General features: G+C 48.4%; 1 protein-coding gene and 1 pseudogene across 8 annotated transcripts in view; one reads left to right on the top strand and one right to left on the bottom strand.

Annotated features, from left to right (window-relative positions):
• Nucleotides 1-926: 926 nt before the first annotated feature.
• The window catches only part of LOC122424040 (apolipoprotein L2-like), an 87,124-nt gene continuing 64,936 nt past the window's right edge, over nucleotides 927-23,114 (bottom strand). For 5 of the 8 annotated variants that reach the window (XM_043441655.1, XM_043441656.1, XM_043441658.1 and 2 more), the window contains 2 exons: nucleotides 19,774-19,894; nucleotides 15,023-16,883 (listed from right to left, as the gene is read on the bottom strand). In XM_043441655.1, coding sequence (XP_043297590.1) covers nucleotides 16,025-16,883; nucleotides 19,774-19,894 — 980 coding nt within the window. In that variant the 3' untranslated portion in view covers nucleotides 15,023-16,024. Of the gene's footprint in view, nucleotides 5,232-8,101; nucleotides 8,229-15,022; nucleotides 16,884-19,773; nucleotides 19,895-23,114 lie in introns of those variants that run through there. The other 3 variants (XM_043441652.1, XM_043441653.1, XM_043441654.1) reach the window with 1 other exon arrangement.
• Nucleotides 20,272-21,024, top strand: LOC122424052 (annotated as a pseudogene).

Here is a 23,114-nt window from a genome sequence, read left to right as displayed (position 1 = left end):
AAGAATCTGCCTGCCAATGCAGGAGACACAGGTTCAGTACCTGATCCGGGAAGATCCCACATACTGTGAAGCAACTAAGCTGGTGTATCACAACTATTGAGCCCTAGAGAGTCCGAGAGCCCACTGAAGCCCGTGTGCCCTAGAGCCTGCGGCCCCCAACAAGAGAAGTTGCCACAGTGAGAAGCCTACACACCACTAGTGAGTTGTCCCCACTCGCTGCAACTAGAGAAAAGCCCACACGGCAACAAAGACTCAGCACAACCAAAAGTAAAAGAAACGAATAAATAGAATTATATACATATAAAAAAGAAAGCTGGAGTAGTAATACTCATATCAGACAAAATAGCCCTTGAAATAAAGACTGTTACAAGAGACAAAGAAGGACACTACATATGATTTTTTAAAATTTTTATTTTGTATTGAGGTATAGCCAATCAGCAATGTTGTGATAGTTTCAGGTAAATAGCAAAGGGATTCAGCCATACATATACAGGTATCCATTCTCTCCCAAACTCCCCTCCCATCCAGACTGCCACATAACATCCAACAGAGTTCTGTGTGCTATGCAGTAGGTCCTTGTTGGTTATCCATTTTAAATATAGCAGTGAGAAGGACACTACATATGATTGAGGATTCAATCCAAGAAGAAGATATAAGAATTGTAAATTTATACGCACGCAATGCAGGAGCACCTCCATATATAAGGCAAAAGTTATCAGACATAAAAGGAGACACTGACAGTAACAAAATAATGTGTGTGTGTTAGTAGCTCAGTCGTATCTGACTCTTTGTGACCCCATGGACTGTAGCCCACCAGGCTCCTCTGTCCATGGAATTCTCCAGGCAAGAATACTGGAGTGGCTAGCCACTCCCTTCTTCAGGGGATCTTGCCAACCCAGGGATCAAACGTGGGTCTCCTGCATTCCAGGCAGACTCTTTACCATCTGAGCTAGTGGGGTACTTTAACACTCCACTTACACCAATGGACAGATCATCTAGACGGAAGATTAATAAGGAAACACAGGACTTAAATGGCACATTAGACCAGATGGACTTTACAAAGCCTCCTGTCTGAAAGCAGCAGAAAATGCACTCTTTTCAAATGTACATGCAGCTGTCTCCAGGGCAGATGGAGACAGATGCTGGCTTACTTGGTAAATTTAAGAAAGCTGAAATCACATCAAGCATCTTTCCAGCCATGACACTATGATACTAGAAATCAGCTACAATAAACAAACTGCAAAAAACACAAACATGCGGATTTTAGCCCTGGTATGTTTCACTCAGACTTTCCACTGGGATTACTAAAACATCAATATATTTGTACCATTTTTCAGATGAGAAAACTGAATACTGTGACAAGCCCCTCCCTGAGACTACTTTAGTTGAATAAGGACCTGCAGCAGAAACAAACTCCTGGTCCCTGTGGCCTGCTAGATGAAGGTCAAATCCTATGGGTCCCTCCCTTGACCCTCTATGCTCATCATAACCCTGCCCCAGCCCATTTGTCCCACCTCATCTCCTGCTGTTCTGGCCATCACCCCAATAGGCCACCCCCTCTTCTTGCCTCCACACTTTCATGCTGCAATACTTTGGGTCAAGTGGAAAAAGGTCAGGTAGAAGAACCAGGTCCAAATATCCACTCTGTTACCTGCTGTGTGACCTTGGGCAAGTCGCTTAACCTCTCTGAGTCTCCTTTTCCTCAGCTGTAAAGTGAAGAAAGGTCTAAAAGGCCCAAGTCTCAGCCTAGCACCTGCCTGCCACACTGTAGACTAATTAATGTGAATAATTGAAGGAAGGAAGAGGGGCATTTACTGTGCCCCCAACGAGTGCCAGACCTGTGGAGACCCTGGGGATAGTGTGGTGAACTGGCAGACATAGTTGTTGCCTTTCTGGAGATTTTTCTCAAATGGGCTGCAGATGTGGTTAATGGCAGCAGGAAGTGAAGTAGCTGGGGCTTTGTAACTCTGGGCAGGATTTCTCCTGAGCTGATGGCCTTGGGCCAGGGCCGAGGGTGGGAAGCACCCTAATGTCACAGCAGCGGAGAGGAGGCTTTGAACTGCACAGCCCTCCCACCCCCTCCCCACCCCATTCACTCAGCTTCAATGGTGGGAGCCTGAATCTGCTTTTCAGGCTTCCCTGGTTCTCCCTGGCAGCACGAGCACTTAGCAATTGGAGGAAGCAAGGCTGGGGCCTTGCAGAGAGGGCCGGTGAGAGGAGAGGCCTTTATAGGCGTCACCCGTGCAGTGAGGCCCAGCCCAGTGGCCCTTGGCAACACCCCAGCCTCAAGTGGGCCCCTTGGCAGGAGGACCTGGCTGGGCCTCTCTCCGGCCACTCTCTGTGGGACGAAGGGCTGAGCAAACGAGCCCCAGTCTCTCTGGTCCCGCCTGAACTCTCCGCCTGTCTCTGCTTCTCAAACCCACACACACTTGATCACAAAAGGAGTAGGTGGGAGCGGAGAGGGGTCAAGGGTTAACCAGAGGCCCCTCAGCAATCACTTCAGGTGTCCATTGTTTTCTTCAGAAACATTGGGAATTTTGGTTTTCACTCCCTGGTACATCAGAGTCTGATTTCCTAGAACCCGATTCCCTCCCCTCCTGCCACCAAGGGCCGGAGTACATCTGACGGCAGAGAGGGTCCCCTTCCTTTCTAGCATGGCTTCCCTCAGGCCCTGGCACAGTCCCTGTCCCCACAGACACGCTCCCCGCTCCTTACAAGGCAGCCTTCCCGTCCTCTCCTCCTGGATCGTACCCCCCACCGTGTCACCAACGACCTCCACTCTGTACCACAGCCGTTAGTTTCTCTGGCCGCCTCAGCCTCCACGGTGGCCTCTCCTGAGGGCAGAGACACAGGCTGCTTCCCTCTGTGCCCCCGGCCCTCAGCACAGGCCTAGGCCTTAGGTGGACCACGCAGGGAAAACTGAGAGAATGAATGAATGAATAGGAAGGGCGATGGCCACTCAGGGGCTGTTGTCAGCTTTCCAGAGATGTCCACACCCTAATCCGGGAAATCTGTGAACATGCTGCCTCAAAAAGCAAAGGGTTCCTTGCAGGGGTGTTTACATTAAAGATCTGGTGATAGGAGGAAATTCTGCCCTGGACTGCAGATTTATCCTGGACCTGAAAGTTCTGCCATCCCTTCCTGACAGCCTGCCTGGCAGACTTCAGACCTGTTTGGCCCTCCCACTGCTGCAGAAGCCAGTTCCTCACCATCAATCCATCCATCACTCAGTATTGTCCACTGAAGGAAGGCACAACCTAAACGTTGAGCATTACTTTATATTCATTCAGTGACCTTACTGAGACTAGTCCAACAGCCAGTCTCTCGGGAGCTCTGCAGGGCTCTTCCAAAGAGGTAAAGGAGGAGACAGGACGTATAGGAGTTTTCGCTGAAAAAAGAAATATCCCCCAATCCCCTCTGGAAAAAAAACCCAAACAAACATGTAGTAGAACATCAAATAATTACTGCTAATCAAAAATTTATGGTTACCGAAGGGGAAGGAGTGTGATGAGATAAGTTAGAGGTTTAGAATTAACGGATAAACACTACTATATATAAATTAGATAACTGAGAAGGACTTACCATATAGCACAGGGAACTATACTCAATATTTTGTAATAACCTATAAGAGAAAAGAATCTGAAAAATACATACTCTGTATATATACATAACAGAATCACTGTACTATATACCTGAAACTAACATGATCTTGGAAATCAACCATACTTCAATTTAGAAAACTCGACGAACACAGAAGCTAGAAAGTTCTGTTTGTTTTCTGCCTGGGGTCCCCTTGAGGTGATGTAGATCTTTGGTGAAACGCTCAGAGGGGCACCACGGAGGGATGCAGAAATCAGAGGAAGAGAGGTCATACGTGATGCTATGTCACAGCCTCTCCCCTCTACATGCCAACAAAGGACAGACAGAGCAAGAGGTCGGGGCTGGTGTCATAAACTGGGCTCTCTGATCATGTGATTGTTGGGCAAATAAAAAGGTGTTGGTTTCCTATTAAGCTTTTTAAAAATAAATGCAGAGGAAGCAGATCTAGAGACATGAACAAATTGGTGACACTTATTCTGTATTTTTTAAAAAAATACTTTTTGAACAGTGGTACTTGAAGCTTTGTGACTCATCTTGAGCCAAAAGGGAGAAGTTAGGGAAGAAAATGACATGTTTTGAATACAAGAGGATTTAAGGATTTCTCTTCCTTTGGGAAAATGGCATAGTCCAGACAATAGCCTAAAACAAGTCAGGAGACCAGCCCAGTTTCCCCCTCTGTCTCGCTTCCCCTCTAAGAAGGTACCTTCTTCTCTTGGCCCCTCACATGTCCCTGCTCCCTACACTGCCCTGGTAGGGGCCAAGTCCAGCCCTCCTGCAGACTCTCATAGTTCCAGGTGAGCTCTTCCAACTTCTTCTGCAGCTCCGCGGCCAGGTGCCTCATCCTTTCTGCTGACTCTGTCTTTGCCCCTTCATGCAAGTGCTTTGCCTCTTTCACCAGTAAGGCCACATCCATCAGGAGGGCAACACCTGCCGTGGCTGCACCCACAATCCGGGCGCTTTTGGTCATTGCCAGTGCCGTACCTCCAAATGCTCTCTGTACCTGCTTGCCTCTTTGGATGGAGACTCGCCCCGTAGTCATGAAGCACTTAGCGTGGGATGCTAAGCGAGGGTTGACTTTGGCCAGCTTGATGGCACGAACATTTTTCCCAATGCCTTGCAAGGCTTGGATGAGGTTCTTTGTAGAGGAAACAATCTGGGTTGTGCTTTTATGTAAAACCTCTGCAAACGCCCCCTCTTCATTGATATCTGTTGGCACAAGGCGACTGGCTTCGGTTTCTGCTGATGACCTGCTTACGTGTTCCACAATGCTGGTGGACACGCTGGTCACAGCAGCCGCCGCTCCCAGCCCTAACCCAGTGGCCGAGAGTCCCAGACTGATGCCTGCTGTCACGGGTGCCAGAGCCAGGCCAAGGATGGTCAGGACGCCAGACACAGCGCCGGCAGAGGTGGCCACCACGCTGGAGATGGTGCAGTCCCTGTGCACCTTGTCGACCTTGTCTGCCAGCGCATGCAGCTTTGCTATGCTGTCCTCCAGCTCCTGTTTCACCCGAGGAAATTCCTCCAAAAACCGCTTCCTGTCCAGCTGGTCCTGTTGTGGCCTGTGTTGGTCCTCCTCTACCAAGTCTGTTTTCAGCTCCAGCAGCTTTTCATGTAGTGCATCTGTCTCTTCCCTGTAACAGTGAACATCAAGGGACTCCATAAAATAGGCTTGACAAGAGCTATCCTGTGTAAACCACAGATATTTTATTATAAATCACAAGGAAAGAATTTTACAAATGTAAAGTGTTTTTCTACATTAAACATGTTTGGACATTGTAGACGCTCCATATACTTATTCTGTCATGGGAAAAATCAGCAAAGGTCATCTTAGAATATGCTTAACTTCAGAGAGGTATTTGATAAAGATGCCTCAGAGGCAGGTCAACACCAACACTTCCAAAGAGTTTTTAGAGTGGGAACGCCACAGAGAAACAAAGAGAAGTGGGATTGGAGGAGAAAACCTTCATTCAAGGGCCTCAGTGTCTAGTGAGGAGTCAACCTGCTCTTTGCCCTTGGCTACTGGAAAGTGGTCCTTAAGCCCTAGAATATTCTGGCTGATAGGAGTGTCTTCCTCTGCCTGGGACTTTAGACACTGGACAGTCTGACAAAGTGACATAATGGGGCCTTGGGTCACGTGGTGTCAGTTCTCACCTCTGGAAGAGCTGAACTCTAGGGCATTAGTCTGACCTCTGGGTGGGGGCTGGAGAAAACAGGTCAGGATACCTTGTTGTTAAAAAGGGTGAGGGTCCCTGGTGGGCAGTGTTCCGTATGTCCTGCCACACACTGAATACAGCACAGTAATGCATCCTGATGAAAATGGAAGCTTCGTGTGTGAAACCCGCCCAGACTCTGTCCTCTGGCTGATGGGAACATTCATCCTTCCCTGTAACAAACTGTAACTGGGATTATGAAGCTTTCAGTGAGTTCTGTGCATCCCTCTAGGGAATTCTCAGACCTTCGAGTAGCTTTGGGAACCCCCAAACTTGCCATTGATGTCAAATGTAAGGACAGTCCTGGGGACTGTGCCCTTGCAATTTACAGATTGGCTAACTCTGTGTACATAGAATTTTTTTAAACACATTACTCAGAGCTATAAGGACCCTTAAAGGTCATTTTGCCTGGCATCTGCTCTCCCTCAAGCCTGATAACATTGGCCTTCCCAGCTGCAGGTCACTGGGTCTATCCACTGTCCCAACTGATAGAGAACCAGGAGATGTGCTGTAAGCCTGTTTCCCTGGGACTCTCCAGCACATCTCCCTGACTCCTGACTCATCACCCAGCACCCTGACTCTCAGGGGTCACCAGTCTAACTCACACTTTACCTGTGACAACTTCAACTGCCTGCCCTCCAAGGCTGTGTACAACTTTATGGAACCTCTAAAGATTCAAGAGACATGAGGAAACACCCATCTGAATGGCTGAGCCTGAGGAGACCGGCACTTGCACAGCTGGTGGAGGAAGCATTTTCCTCTTGGTGGGGATGCATGAGGCTCCTCAGAATCCCTCAAATGACACACAATCACAGCCACTCACTGTGACCCTGGAGGGCCCCCTGAGCCACACGGCCTTCCACTGTCGGGGCAGCTCCATGTAGACTAGAAGTTGGTCCCGGATGGAGGAAGAAGCCAGGTCCCAGGCAGGGTGTGCAGTCAGGGTTACTCAGGGCCCTCTAGCCCAGCATGAGGGGATCCCATCAGGGAGAGAAGAAATGTCCCCCTTCCCACTCAGGGGACCTCTGCTAGGGTCACAACCCCTTTGGTTTGTGTCCTTGAGGCCCACTCTCCTCACTCTAGTCCTGGCCCTGCTGCCCAAGCCTGCCTACTAGTCCTCCAATTTGGACCCTCTGCTCCACCCTGACCGTGGGTCTGACCCTGATGCAGGCCTCCCTGGGCCTTTGGACGAGATGATTGCATTTGGTTCCCCACCTCTGACCCTGCAGTTCACTCTGAGGCCATCACCACAATTCATCAGATTGAACTGCTATTCCCATTGGACACAGGACAGATCTGAGGCTCCAAGACATAAGCCCGGAGCCCCAGAGCTGGGCAGGACTAGAGCCAGGACCCCACCAGCTCCATTCAGTTCCTCTCTAGCCTCTCTGCCGTATGGGGCAGCAGGATCTTGCAGGGCTGGTACAGTTCCTAAGATGGGGAATGAGAGCACTCTAGTCAGAATCTCAGGAACACAAAATGATGCTGGTATCAGGATTTTCTGACTTATCCTACATAGGGCCCCACCTGGTTTTCATCACCAGGAAAAAGGACCTTGGCCCCTGTCTCTTTCCAAAAAGCTTATTTTAAAAGTTAACGTTGAACGCCTACTCTGTGGGCTTCCCTGGTAGCTCAGCTGGTAAAGGATCTGCCTGCAGTGCAGGAGACGCCGGTTTGATTCCCAGGTCAGGAAGATCTCCTGGAGAAGGGATAGTTTACCCACTCCAGTATTCTTGGGCTTCCCTGGTAGCTCAGACAGTAAAGAATCTGTCTGCAATGCAGGAAACCTGGGTTACATCCCTGGGTCGGGAAGATCCCCTGGAGGAGGGCGTGGCAACCCACTCCAGTATTCTTGCCTGGAGAATTCCATGGACAAATAGCCTGGTGGGCTACAGCCCATGGGGTTGCAAAGAGTCGGACAGGACTGAAGCAACTAATCACCACACAGCACACCGACTCTGTGTCAGTCATTACAGAAGCACTTTGCATGCATGACCTCAGTGTCCTCACAATAAAACTGAACAAATGAAGAAACGAAGGCCAAGAGTAGATCGATAACTTGTCCAAGGCCATGTAACCTGCCCCCTTCTTTGCACGTTTCATCTCTTCTCAACCTGAGACCGTTCACTACCAGAAAATGACACGGAGGCAACTTTCCTCATAGAATCTCGAGAAGGAACATCCTCAACCCCCAACCATAGTCCTGCCTGGAGGAGGTGTGCCTGCCAGGAGGAAGCTACCCTGGTGCAGGGGGATACAGGTGACATTTCTGATGCATCCGTGCATGTTACCTGGACAAATCAGCCTCAGCCACAAAACTCTCCCAGGCTTCCTCTTCAGTGAGCAGGAGTTCCAGCTGTTCTCTGCTCACTGTGTCCTGCAAATACTGAACGATATCCTCAAAAAAGTTTTCACTCTCTAGATGGAAAAAAAATAAGATTAGAGGAAATAATGACAGAATCTAAATGGTACTGAGTATAAACTGGTTAATCTTCCTGAGTAGCAGTCATCCGGGGTTCCTGTTGATGGATTCACCTGGGGTTATGGGTGGACTGTATCCACCTCCTACCCAATTCATAAGTTGAAGCTCGAACTCCCCACCCCCATGACTAGTAGAAGATAGGGCCTTTAAGGAGATAATTATAGTGAAATGAGATAACAAGTGGGGGGCCCTAATCCAATAAGATTGGTGTCCTTATGTGAAGAAGATACCAGATATCTTCCTCCCTCTCTTTCCTGCAGCATAAAGAGCTGTTAATTTTTCTTACTTATTTCCTATAATTAGAAACATTTTTTTTAAAATTTTTAGTTGTTTTTTTTTTTGAAGGCGTGAAGGATGAAAATTTAGGAATGACTATTTGGTCTCTTCAGGGCTTCCCTGGTGGCTCGGACAGTAAAGAATCTGACGCAATGCGGGAGACCTGGATTTGATCACTGGGTCAGGAAGATCCCCTGGAGAAGGAAATGGCAACCCACTCTAGTATTCTTGCTTGGAGAATCCCATGGACGGAGGAACCTGGAAGGCTACAGTCCATGGGGTCGCAAAGACTTGGACATGACTGAGTAACTTCACTTTTCTTTCTATTGGTCTCTTCTACAGCCGCTAATTCAGAAAAAAGTATGACATTTTCGTAGGAAAAAAACTAAAAGATATTACCTGGTCACTGTTGAAAAATTATTCAAAGAACAGAATCAGTGTCATCTTTTCTGTTGATCTCTCTAGACTGATCTCACTGCAGTGTTTTATAAAACCTTAACAGGAAGCTAAAGCCTTTTTATTTGCTCAGCGATTAGAGAACAAAGTTCATCAACCTGGCCACCACGTCGTCCTCTGTCTCTAAATGTCCGTTGCTGGCATATAGAAGGGAGATGCTGGGACACAGCATCGGATGTGATCTCCCTTGCTCTTGTATTTATTATCCCTCTACAGTTCCCCTCTGAGCATCTCACCATCACCCCAGGGGACCACAGCCAGAAAATTAACATAGACATTTCTGGCTTTGTATTCACAACCATAGTCTGGGAGGAAACTTCAGGATTATTTGGAAAAATAAACAACTGTATGAAGTTAGGGATAAGGGGATCTTTAATGCCAGCAATCAGAGACCAGTAGGAAAGTCGACAGCTCAGTGGAGGCAAGTGAAGAGGTGAGCACTTGCTGGGACCAGGGTGGACAGTCCACCTCAGGGGCCAGCAGTGAGGAGGGATGAGCAGGGGTGACAAGAGAGGCTGGACAAGAAGGGGCATTAGCATTTAGGCTCCACGGACACACATGGACAGCTGGAGAGGGAGCAAGGACCCCTCCCTTCCACAAGGGACTCTGGGCTCAGTGGCCCCTGGGCTCTCCTGCTCACGTGTGGTGGGCGGTCAGGCAGCCCTGGGGACTGCTCCCTCCCCCTTGGTGGGCAGACATGGGCACCCCCCAGCACGTCTTCTGCACAAGGTGAACATTAGTCCAGAGGACCTTAAGGGGGAGAACTGATATTTGTGGGTCCTGTAGTGAGTTAAATGGTAGCTCCCCAAAAAGTACATCCACGACCTAATCTCTGCATCTGTGTATGGGACCTTATGTGGAAAAGGGTCTCTGAAAACCCTTTAAGTGAAACATCTTGTAATGAGAGCATTATGGGTTCTCTGAGCAGGCCCTAAATCAACTAGCATCCTTGTAAGACACACAGAGACAGCAGAGAGTAGGGGGAGAAGCCAGGAAGAGACAGGGGCGGGATGGAGGCGTGAAGCCACAGCCAAGGAGCGCTGCAGCCTCCACCAGCTGGGAGCGGCGGGGAGGGACCCCAGAACTTCTATGGGAGTGGGGCCCGCTGACAGGAAGCAGCACCCCAGACTCCAGTGCTGGCCCCCACCTCTCTCATCACCTCCTGCCGCTCCCTTCCCAGGGCCCGAAAGTGTACCTGCTCGGAGGCTGGACGGGTCAGCAGCTGGAGGCCTGGCAAGCGTTTGATCTAGGAGCCTGCAGCTCTCCTGAGCAACCAGGCCAGTCAAACAGTGACCCAGGGGCCTGTGTGCTAACCTGCTGCCCAAGTGCAAAACATACCTTCTTTGCCATAAATAAGTCTAAACCCAGCATATACAGAACAGTGAGGAATACAGGGAAATTGAGCCACCAGTGTAGACCTGGTAGGACAAGCCACTCTCTTCTAGATGTGGAAGTGAAAGTGAAAGTCCTTTAGTCCTGTCCGGCTCTTTGCGACCCGTGGACTATACAGTCCATGGAATTCTCCAGGCCAGAATACTGGAGTGGGTAGCCGTTCCCTTCTCCAGGGGATCTTCCCAATCCAGGGATAGAATCCAGGTCTCCCTCATTGCAGGCAGATTCTTTTTTTTTTTTTCTTTTGCAGGCAGATTCTTTAGCAGTTGAGCCACCAACAAAGCCCAAAACTTGAAGCACTTCCTTTGAGCCAGAATCCAACCAGCAACCCAAGGATGACAGCAGCTAACCACCTCTACAGTCCTCTGGTCTACCAGCTGAGCTACCGAAGGATGCAGACGTGGAAGGACAGTGATAAAGACTAGGAATTTTACCATTTTTATAGGAAGAGGAGAAAAGAAACCTTTTTTTAAAATTAAAAATGTAAAAATTAAAAAAATTTGCAACTACCACAGATTATTTTTTATGAACAAAGCAGCCTGACACACTTTAATAATAAAGGGATGTTTTTAAGCCTAGGGAGGACCTCGTCAGACGCAGATCCCGAGCCAGATTTCCTGAGTAGGCAGTGCTGTCTCTACGTGGAGCCGACGTGGGGACGTTGGGGTCGACAGCACCTCGGCTGTCCACGCTGGACACACGCCCCAGCTCACACCCCGGGGACCCCTCAGGGCAGGACCATCCCCGGCTCAAGTCCTGGGCCCGGGGACACAGGGGCAAAGTGCCAGCCCGGGGCCCGAGCCCCGCAGGAGGCCCGCGTGCTGCGGCCCGCTGGTCCCTCTGCCGCACGGAGCCCCCCCAGACCCACCTTGGTGAAGAGCCGCCATCACTGCCAGATGCGCAGCTTGAGGTAGGCGGCGCAGTTCCTCTGCAGGACCTTCATGGCCGTCAGCTGTTGCTGCCGCTTGCCCGAAGGCCCTGTGGGGCGAGGGTCATGGTCAGCGCCTCCAGGCGGGGGCGGGCCGGCCAACCTCCCTGCCCACAGTCCTGACCTCGCTCCCGGGGTTTTTTTCCCGGAGCTAAGATCCAGTGGTGTGACCTCACCCAGGGAACTGTGTCACCCCCCACCCCCACCCAGCAGATGTTCCAGGACGTCTGGAGACGTTTCTGGTTGTCACAAGTAGGGAGGGCGCTGCTGACCTCTGGTGGGGAGAAGCCAGAGCTGCTGCTAAAGCCTCTGAGAGTCCCTCCGTGGGCCACAAAAATGTGGTTGTGTGAGGGTTGGAAAGAATTTCCAGATACAGGGTATTTAGAAGAGAGAAAGTGTTGGGAACAAAGGACAGAGGGAGTGAGGAGCGCTGCTCAGACAGTGGGCAGACTTCCTGAAGGACCAGGGACAGCTGACTGATCAGCCGGCCTGCTTGATGCTCTTTGTGGGCCAGTGGCCAATTTTTATAGCCTCAACACAAAGAAAATTCCTGCTGGAAGGGTGGCATTAGGTGATTCGTTAGGGTGAGTTTGTTTGTTTGTTTGTTTGTTTTTACCTACTATGGGGTCAGGGAGCTGGCCGGTTAGATCACGGGACTCATGGCGACGGTCGCTGTGGGGCGCAGTCAGTTTGGGAGATGACCGTGGTGTGGAGCTCTGTATCTGTGGCCGTGGGATAGGGCTCCACATGGCATCTAGCTTTGCCCTCGGGGGACCCCAGGGTCCAGAAGACTACTTTGGGCTGCATGTGTTGCAGAATGCAAGTCCCAGAGCCTGACATACTGTGAGCCAGACAATAGCAAAACATCAGAGTTTGGGGCCCAGAAAGATTTATTGCTGGGCCATGCAAGGAGATGAGAAGTAGCTCATTCCTTAAACATCCTGAAGTCCCCAAAATCTCTCAGCAAAGCCCTTGGACAGGAAAGATGTGGGAGGGGAGTGGTGAGTTTTTGTAAAGTTCTTGTTGTCAGATCCTTTGTTCTTAAGGTCAGGTCACTGTCAGCTCATGATGTTTGTCAAAACCTCTACAATAGAAATGTTATTTTCTCTTCAGACAAGAAAGGGCAAATTCCCAAAGCTCAACTTTCGCTCTCTGAGGTCCAGGCCCTATCTAAGAGGAGAGGGTCCCGTGTGGGCCGGTTACCCTGCCCAGGAGCCTTCTTCCAGCACCCAGTCTAGGTCCTCCCACCAATGCCCAGGCCCCTATAATATGGCAGATCTCAGCTGGCAACACCGTCAGGTCCCCAGGCCCTGTCCAGCCGTCATCACTGAGGGAGCCAGGCACCCAGACCCAGCTGGTCCTCAGGCTTCACATTTAACCTGGAGAGATCATTGCATGGGATCCATAGGGACATGTGTTGTAGCAAATGCCCTTCAGGTTAATCCCTAGCCCCCAGCTGTTGCCCTTCTTAGAGAACAGCCCCCACCACAGAGTAGACCTGAAGCAATGCGGTGCAATGTCTTTGCCACTTAACCCTGACCTCTGGCACCTCCTTGGGATCGACAACTGACCTCAGCTGGACCAGTTCTTGGAACTTGAATGGAGTGACTGAAGCTGGTTAAAGCTGTCACCTTAATGACAGTGTCCAGTTACTCCAGTTGCTGAGGCCTCAGTGGACTGGGACCCATGGAGACCTCCAACACCTCAGGGCTCAGAGGTGGGGACTGGGGAGAGGTTCACTGCCTTCTCAAGGATGGGCCTGGCCAGTGGGCGGCCAGGCGGGGTCTGGAGCTCTGCAGGTCACTGTCCCCAGCCTATCCCCTTCTAGGTGACCCTTCAGCTCACCTAGAGGCCTGAGGCTAGAAGGCCTGGAGGGCCGGGGAGAAGGTGGCCATCCCCCTCTTATCACACTCCGCGTTGAGAGGACACTGCTGCCAGGCTGACTGTTGGTGGGGTGGGACCTGCTCCCAGGTCTCCTGCTGACAGTCTCCTAATTGTCTCGAACTAACGGCTGTAGGACTCCACCCCTATTACACCGGGAGGCTTTGGGCATCTGTGCTCGGAGTCATAGGTGCCAGGGAAGAGCTGGAGGCGGGTGCTGCTAAGGTCGATATTTTTAAGGATCATTCTAGCCCCATGGGGAATAGACGAGTGGGGGCAGGACAATGCCCCAAGGTAAACACAGGAAGATGGTTCTGGAAGCTCCTGGTGAAACGTGAAGGCAGCCTAGGTGAGGCATGTGCTGTCTTTCTCTGCCCCTCTGTTTACAGCTGACCCTCTCTCACACCTGCACACAAGCCCTCTGCCCTCAATCACCCTTGAGTGCCCCATGTCCATCGTGGTCCCCAGGGCTAGAGGAGGAGCATCCCCATGCTCAGCCCAAGTCAGACAACACGGGCTCCCTTGGGGGTCCCATGGGCTATGTCTGTTTGTCTTGTTGACCTCCTTGTCACACCCTGAAGTTCCTTGACATGTTGCAGCCAACCGGTTTCATTTTTTCTCTTTCTTTTTTGTTTTTTCCGAATCAAACTCTGTTACTGCACAATGTCTGGAATTTCATGGGAATTTCCAGACCAGTGCACTGATCTCTCAGTACACTCCAGACCCAAACGGCACCTTGCAATTTGTTAGATGTTCCATCCACTGTGTTGTCATCACCACTGGGGCCACCACCACTATCTTCACCATCGTCATCAAGAAGTCACTGCCTTAAGATCTACATAGACCATTCTTCATAAAGACATACAGACGGCCAACAGGAATAAGTAAAGATGGTCAACATTGCTAATAATTAGAGAAATGCTAATCAAAACTACAATAAGGTATCACTCCCTACCAGTCAGAAGGGCCATTGTCTAAGTCTACAAATAAACAATTTTGGAGAATATGTGGAGAAAAGGGAAGCCTCCTGCACTGCTGGTGGGAACGTAAACTGGGGCAGCCGCTATGGAAAACAGTATGGAAGTTTCTTAAAAACTAAAAATAGAACTATCGTGTGATCCAGCAATCCCACTTGAGGGCATATATCTGGAAAAGACAAAAGCTCCAATTCAAAAAGACACATGCACCTCAATGTTTCTAGCAGCACTATTTACTATAGAAAGACATAGAAGTAACTTAATGTCTGTCAACAGACAAAGGAATAAAAACCATGTGGCACATACATGGAATGGAATATTGCTCATTATTTCAAAGAATGAAATAATGCCATTTGTAGTAACATGTATGGATCTAGAGGTGATCATACTAAGTGAAGTAATTGAGACAGAAAAGACAAATATATAGTGTCACTTATACGGAGAACCTAAAAAAATAGCACAGGGAGTACCTTGGTGGTCTAGTGTTTAGAATTTGGTGTTTTCAATGCTATGAAATTGAAAGTGAAAGCCGCCTAGTCGTGTACGACTCTTTTTGACCCCATGGACTATATAGTCCATGGAATTCTCCAGGCCAGAATACTGGAATGGGTAGCCTTTTCCTTGTCCAGGGGATCTTCCCAACCCAGGAATCAAACCGAGGTCTCCTGCATTGCAGGTGGATTCTTTACCAGCTGAGTCACCAGGGAAGCCCCGTTGTTCATTCCCTGGTCAGGGAACTGAGATCCCAAAAGCTGCTTGGCATGGCCAAAAAAAAAAAAAAAAAGAATACAAATGAACTTATTAACAAATCAAAACAGACTCAGAGTCACAGAAAACAAATTTATTGTTACCAAAGGGGCAGAGGGGTAAATCAGGAGTGTGGGATTAAAAGACACACATTACCGTACATAAATAGATTAAAAAAAAACCCCAAGAACTTAATGTATAGTACAGGGGAAAACATTCAGTACCTTGTAATAATCTGTAATGAAAAAATTAAAAAGAACAGATATATACAGAATACGTGATAACTGAAACATTTTGCTGTATATCTGAAACTAATACAATATTGTAAATCAACTGTACTTCCGTTAAAGAAACAAGCAAGCAAAAGAAGTCACTGGCTAATTAATAATTAAGATAAGCTGCTGGGATCAAAGGTGAGTTGATGCTGGAGAAGTAGGGCTAGAGACCACCAACAGGGGGAGACTCTCTTTGCTGGGGCATCAGACCTTGGTGAGGGTGCTAGTGGAGCCCCTGCTACTTCTCCTCGATTCCAACAATCCTAACTCTTTGACTTTCTCTCATTTTCAACCCATTCATGTTCCTGGTCTTTCATTGCTAGTTCCCCTGCCTCTCCCTTTATTCTGCCCCCAGTGACTTCTTTAGTTCAAAATAAGTGGTTTCTGATGGGAGGGGGTTTGAGGGGAGAATGGATACATGTAGATGTATGGCTGAGTCCCTTCACTGTTCACCTGAAGCTATTTTGTTTCACAACATTGTTAATCGGCTATTCCTCAAAACAAAGTAAAATTTCATAGTATGAAGGGAAAAAGTGGTTTCTCTCCCCCAACCCCCAACCCTTCTCTAGTTCCCCGTCTTCCCTCAATCCAGGCTCCAGGCTCCTTCCTTCACTCTCCCTGAGTGGTCACCAACATCCATCCCTCGTCTGCTGTGCTCAGGTGCAGAAACCCCAAATTCCTGATACTCAGCTCCAAAAATTTTCTGTCCTTCTCCTTTTTTTCTCTAACAAGGTACCTCTGCACCTCGACCCATGTGTATCCTGATCCATGCACTGCTCTGGGGGTGGCTGAGTCAGGCCCTACTGCAGAAGTTTATACATATTGTTGAGCTCCTGCAAATTCCTCTCCAGCTCCCTGGCCTGCTGCCTCAGGTTTTCAGCAGACTCTGCCTTTGCACCATCATGCAAGTGCATTGACTCCCTCACTAGGAAGCCCACATCCACCAGGAGAAAGACACCTGCGGTGGCTGCACCCACAATCCGGGCCCCTGTGACAGCTGCCGGAGCCATGGTAACGGAACAGGCCTTCTTTACCAGCCGGGCGCCTGGGACTATGATTTTCCCAGGGCCCAAGTAGTCGCTTACATTGGTTGCAAATTCAGGGTTGTCTTTGCCTGTTTCCATGGCACGTATATTTTTTTGAATCTGTCGCACAGCTTTTGCCAATTTCTCTATTGATCTAATTCGGGAGTTGCTCCTGAGTACATTTAGGAGCACCTTCCATTTCTTGACACCAGTTGCCATCAGGCTATTGGCTTCAGTTTCAGCTGCTGACCTGCTTGCGTTTTCCTTGTAGCTGGTGGACACAGTTGCCCCAGCAGCTGCTGCTCCCAGCACGAACCCAGTGGCCGAGAGTGCCAGACTGCCCCCGCCTGTCACGGGTGCCAGAGCCAGGCCAAGGAGGGTCAGGGCGCCAGATGCAACGCCAGTGGTGTGGGCCATCACTTTGAAGATGGTAGACTCCTTGTGGTCCTTGTCAACCTTGTCTGCGAGCTCTTGGAGCTTTCCTATGCGCTCGTCCAGCTGCTGCTTCACCCGAGGAAACTTCTTCAGAAACCTCCTCCTGTCCAGCTCCTCTTTTGTGAGCGTTTCCTGGTCCTTCTCTATCAAGTCTCCTTTCAATTCATTTAGATATTCGTGTAGTGCAGCCTCGTCTTTCCTGTAACAATGAAGATCAAGGGATTAGAAAGGCAGTTTGCTTGTCTGCAAAATAGGTTCCATAATGTCTATTCTGCATAAATATGGATTTAGCATTATAAATCTATTAGAGAAGAATTTTTCAAATGTAAAATTTTCTCTTTCAACATTAAACACAGGTTTTGTACCTTGTAGATGCTTCATATACTTATTCAATCCTGGAAAGAAAGAAGAGAAAGTGAAGTCGCTCAGTTGTGTCTGACTCTTTGTGACCCCATGGATTTCAATCTGCCTGGCTTCTCTGCCCATGGGATTTCCCAGACAAGAATACTGGAGAGGGTTGCCATTTCCTTCTCCAGGGGATCTTATCAACCCAGGGATTGAACCCAGGTCTCCCGCATTGTGGGCAGACTATTTACCAGCTGAGCCACCAGATAAGCCCCATTTAATCCTGAAACAGATCAGCAAATGTCACCTTAGGATACTGGTAAGTTAAGGGAGATATTTGCTGGAATTCCCTGGTGATCCAGAGGTTAGGACTCTGCACCCTCACTGCCCAGGATATGACTCAATCCCTGATTGTGAAACTAGGATCCCACAAACCATGTGGCTCAGCCAAAAATTAAAAATAGATATTTGGTAAAGATGTCTCAGACAGGTGAACATCATCACTTCCAAAGAGTTGGTAGGTTGGGAACTCCACAAATAAAGAAAAGTGGGATTGGAGCAGAAAATTTGTATTCAAAGGCCTTGGTGTGTAGTGAGGAGTCAACATTTCTTTGCCCTTGACTACAGGGAAGTGGTCCCTAAGCCCCTAGAATATTCTGGCTGGTACAAATGTCCTCGTCTGCCTGGGCCTCTTGCCACAGGACAGTCTGATGAGATGTATGATGGGGCCTCTGGGTCATGTGGTATCAGTTCTGACCTCTGAAGGAGCTGGACTCTAGGACATTCGTCCGACCTCTGGGAGGGGCTAGAGACCACAAGTCAGGGTAATTTGTCTTTAAACGGGTGAATGTCCCTGGCAGGCAGTGTTCCCTGTGCCCTGCCACTCACCGAGCTCCAGAACAGTAATGCATCCTGGGGACAATCGAAGCTTCGGGTGTGAAATCCGCCCAGACTCTGCCCTGTGGCTGATGGAAACCCACAGGCTTCCTGTAATACACTGGGATCATGATGGCTCTCAGTGAGTCCTGTCTGTTCTGTAGGGAATTCTCAAACCTGAGGGGGGTTTTGGGGATCCCCTAAATATGCCATTGGTTCAAATGAAAGCATAGTCCTGGGCACTGTGCCCTCACCCTTTGCAGATTGGCTGTCTCTATGACTTAGAATTTGTAGAAGAAAGAAAAAAAAAAAAGCCCAAAGTCAGAACTAGGAGGCACCTTAACAGTCCTTTAGTCTGCCATCTGCTGTCTTCTAAGACTTGTGCCCTTGACCTTCCCAGCAGAAGGTCCCTGAGTCCATCCACTGCCCCAGCTGCCTGGAGATCAGGAGATGTGTTGCTGGATCCCCTGGCCTCTGCAGCCCACCTCACTGACTCCTGACCCAGCACGCAACGAGCCTGACCTCTCAGGGGTCACATGTTTATTTGTGACAGCCTCATGAGCCTGCACCCCAAGGTCATGTGCAGCTTTGTAGAACCTCTAAAAAAGATGAGGAAACATCCATCTGAATGGCTAAACCTGAGGAGACCGGCACTTGCACAGCTGGTGGAGGAAGCGTTTTCCTCTTGGGTGGGGATGCATGAGGCTCCTCAGAATCCCTCAAATGACACACAATCGCAGCCACTCACTGTGACCCTGGAGGGCTCACTGAGTCACACGGCCTTCCACTGTCAGGCGGCTCAACGTAGCTTAGAAGAGGGTCCCAGATGGAGTGAGAAGCCAAGTCCCAGGCAGGGTGTGCAGACACGGTCACCCAGGGCTCTCTAGCCCAGCATGAGGGGATCCTGTCAGGGAGGGAAGAAATGCCCCCCCCTCCCACTTATGGGACCTCTGCTAGGGTCACAGCCCCTTCAGTTCCATGTCCTCGGGGCCCGCTCTCCTCACTCTAGTCCTGGCCCTGCTGCCCAAGCCTGCCTGCCAGGTCCTCCAGCCTGGACCCTCTGCTCCACCCTGACCCCTGGGTCTGACCCTGGTCCAGGCTTCCCTGGTCCTCGCTTCCCCACCTCTGACCCTACAGTTCACTCTGAGGCCATGAACATAGTCCATCAGACTGAATTGCTATTCCCATTGAACACAGGCAAGTCTGAGACTCTAACATATAAGCACAGAGCCCAGGAGTTGGGCAGTGCTAGATCCAGGATCCATCCAGCTCCAACCAGTTCTTCTCTAGCCTTTCTGCCTTATGGGCCAGCAGGATCCTGCTGTTTGGTTTGATACAATCGTTTGGTACAATTCCTAAGATGGGGTATAGAAAGGCTCTAGGCAGAAGCCTGAGTAATACAAACGATGGCGTCAGGATTTTCAGACTTGCCCCAAAGGAAATTCTGCTTGATTCTCATCACCAGAAAGAAGACTCTTGGCCCCTGTCTCTTCCCAGCAAGTTTTTAAAATGTTAATATTGACTGAACACCTACTCTGTGTCAGTCATTATGGGAAGCTCTTTGCAAGCATAATCTCAGTGTCCTCACAGTTTAACTGGACAGATGAAGAAACTAAAGGAGAGCGTAGTTCAGTAACATGTCCAAGGTCACATAACCTGCTCCTTTCTTGCAGGTTTCATCTTTTGTCAATTCAGGGTTGTTCACCGCCAGCAGATGACATGGAGGAAACATTCCTCACGAGATGTTGAGAAGGAACATCCTCAGCCCCCACCATAGGGTCCTGCTTGGAGGAGGTGTGCCTGCCAGGAGGAGACTAGCCTGGTGCTGGGGGTGTGGGTGACCTTCCTGATACACCTGTGCAGGTTACCTGGACAAACCAGCCTTCGCCTCAATTTTCCTCAGGAATTCAGTCAGCAGGAGAAGCAGTTCCTCTCTGCTGAGTATGTCCCAGAGACACTCAACGACATCCTCAAAAAAGATCTCAATATCTAGATGAGAGGAAAGGGAATAAGTTTAGAACTTGTGAAGTGAAAAAGGGAAAGCGTTTGTCGCTCAATGCTCTTTGACTCTTTGCGACCCCATGGACTATAGCCCGCCAGTCTCCTCTGTCCATGGAATTCTTCAGGCAAAAATACTGGAGTGGGTAGCCGTTCTCTCCTCCAGGGGATCTTCCCGATTCAGGGATCAAATCCAGGTCTCCTGTGTTGCAGGCAGATTCTTTAGTGTCTGAGTCACCGGGAAAGCCCAGAAAAATGTGTGGTGGATAATAAATGGTATTGAGTAGCTTTTTTTTTTTTTTTAAACCCTGTGGAATCTGGGCTTGCAGATTTTGGTTTTCCAGCCTAGAACAGGTATCTAGATCACTATGGTGACAGGATAGAAGTTGGTGAGAGCTATTTGAGTTTTTGAATTTGGTGGATCCGAAGTGCTGAAACTCCAGTTGGATGTTGCTGTACCAATTCTGAAAGACCACCAGGTTCTAACAAAGTCCAAGCATGTGGTGTAAACCCAGTGGACACATATATCTGCTCTGGCACTCACAGTATAATACCATTTCTACCTTATACTCCTACCGGAGATGTGGCTGGGATAGTAGAAGCTGTTGGAGAGAATGTATCTGCTTACAAGAAAGGTGACATTCACTACCAGGATGATCTCTGGGGGCTACACCGAGTTTGCTTTGGCAGCCCATCACACTGTTCACGCGTGTCCCAAAAAAACTGGATTTTAAACAAGGAGCTGCCATCAGCATCTCACGTTTTACTGCTTATCGAGTCTGCTGCACAGTGCCCATGAAAGCTGGAGGAAGTGTTCTGGGGCTAGTGGAGGAGCTGGAAGAGCAGCAGGCCAAATGGTTAGAGCTTATGGCTTAAAGATTTTGGACACAGCTACTACTAAGAAAGGACAAAAGATTGCTTTCCAAAATGGAGCCCATGAAGTGTTTAATCACAAAGAAGCTAATTATATTGATAAAATTAAGAAATCTGTTGGTGAAAAAAAGTTGATGTGATTATTGAAATATTTGCTAATGTCAGTGTTAGTGATGATTTGAATTTTTGTCACATGGAGGACGAGGAATAGTTGTTGGCTGCAGAGGTCCTATTGAAATAAACCCACAGGATCCATGACAAAGGAATCTAGCATAAAAGCAGTAGCTCTCAAAAAAAAAAAAAAAAAAGCAGTAGCTCTCCAGTCATCCTTCAAGAAGCATTTCAGCAGTTTGCAGCAGCCCTCCAAACCAGAATGGAAATTGGTTGGTTGAAACCATTAACAGGTCCCCGGTATTCACTGGAGAAGGCAGCCCAGGCTCATGAAGATATCATTCATAGCTGTGGGGCTATGGAAAAATGAATCTTCTCTTCAAATGATTAATCCTTCCATTTATTTCCTGTGTAATTAGAGGTTTCTTACCTCAGTTTTGAGTACACTGTGTTTGCTCTGCTTAGCATTCATTTGATTCAGTGAGTTTCTTCTATTTAAAAAAAAATTCTTTTTAGCTATCATAGGCATTGGAGTGTAGTTTATTTTATAGCTGGCAATATTCTTTATGCCTTCTACCTTTCATCATGGAATCATCATAATGGGAAACAGGATGCTAGTGGTCACTTGGCATTGGAGGACATTACAGATTCCTAATCGATGCTTATCGTTAATTCCATACCTTTGACTAAAACATGCTAATTCAAAAGAGGACTGCTTGATTTCCAAGTCTACTTCTCCTTATAAAGTTTCTTTAGTGTCTGATTAGTCCACAACTATACTGGACTCTTTGACGATTCTCTGAACTAAACAAGACCTCTTTTCCAAACTAATCTCATCTAGATCTACAAGTCTCTCAGAGGGGCAAGATAAAAAAAGTCCAGAGAAATCTGTTAGCTTTCCAATATTCCCCAATATTTTATGCTATTCACTAGGTTCAGGATTGACTACCAGTGATCCATGTACTCTCTGAGGACAGCAGCCTTATCTCTGGTATGATATGATACTAGGAGCACAGTTGGGCTTCCCAGGTGGTGCTAGTGGTAAAGAACCTGCCTGACAATGCAGAAGGTGTAGGAGATGGGGGTTTGATCCCTGGGTTGGGAAGATCCCATGGAGAAGGGAATGGCAACCCACTCCAGTATTCTTGCCTGGAGAATCCCATGGACAGAGGAGCCTGGTGGGTTGTAGTCCACGGGGTCACAGAGAGTGAGACGTGACTGAGAGGACTTAGCACATCAGGTGCATAGTTTCCAAACATATGTGTATTGATTGGTTAAACGTCCAAGTAAATTTAAAATTACCTCTTTGTGGGACAGGGATCATATATTTTTGTTTAAATTAATAAACAAATCTGATGCCTTAAGGATGATCTGCTTTTGTTATCATAACATGGTATCAGCAATAAATTCTATAGTGCATTAAAAATGGTATTTAGTATAAATTAGTTAAAATTCATTTTCTTGAGCAGCAATCACCTGGGCACTCTTGGCAGATTAACCTTGGGTTATGGATGAAATTGCTTCCCTCCCACCCTCCAATTCATATGTTGAAGATTTAACCCCCTGGTGACTATATTAGAAGACTGGGCCTTTAAGGAGGTAATTACGGTAAAATGAGGTCATAAGTGTGGGGCCCTAATCCAGTAAGTTGAATGTCTTTATTAGAAAAGAAGACACCAGATTCTCTCTCTATTCCTTCCCTCTCCCCCAGAGGAAAGGCCATGTGAGGACAGAGAGAGAAGGCAGTTAGAATTTACAAAAAAGGTAGAGGTCTCATCAGAAACCACCAATACCTTGATCTTGGACTTCCAAAGCTCCAGAAATAATTATTTAATCCTGGGATTTAGGTGTCTTCAGGAATCTACAATTTTAAACCTTCAGAAAGAGAAGGAGGGCTTCCCAGGAGATGCAGTGGTAAAAATTCGCCTGCCAATGCAGGAGATGCAAGAGTCATGCGTTTGATCCTTGGGTCGGAAATATCCCCTGGAGTAGGAGATGGCAACCCACTCCAGCATTCTTGCCTGGAAAATCCCAAGAACAGAGGAGCCTGGCAGACAACAACCCATGAGGCCATAAAGATTCGGACACAACTGAACAAGTGAGCACACACACACACACACACAAAGAGATGGAATACAAGGGATGTGTTTTGTTAGTTACTACTTGTGGCAGAGACTGGCAGCACCCTATAAATGACTGCTTTCATGTTTTGGTAGTGAAACAAAAG

Source organism: Cervus canadensis, chromosome 21, assembly GCF_019320065.1.
Source record: "Cervus canadensis isolate Bull #8, Minnesota chromosome 21, ASM1932006v1, whole genome shotgun sequence".
NCBI lineage: Eukaryota > Metazoa > Chordata > Mammalia > Artiodactyla > Cervidae > Cervus > Cervus canadensis.
This window is presented reverse-complemented; position numbering and strand designations above follow the sequence as displayed.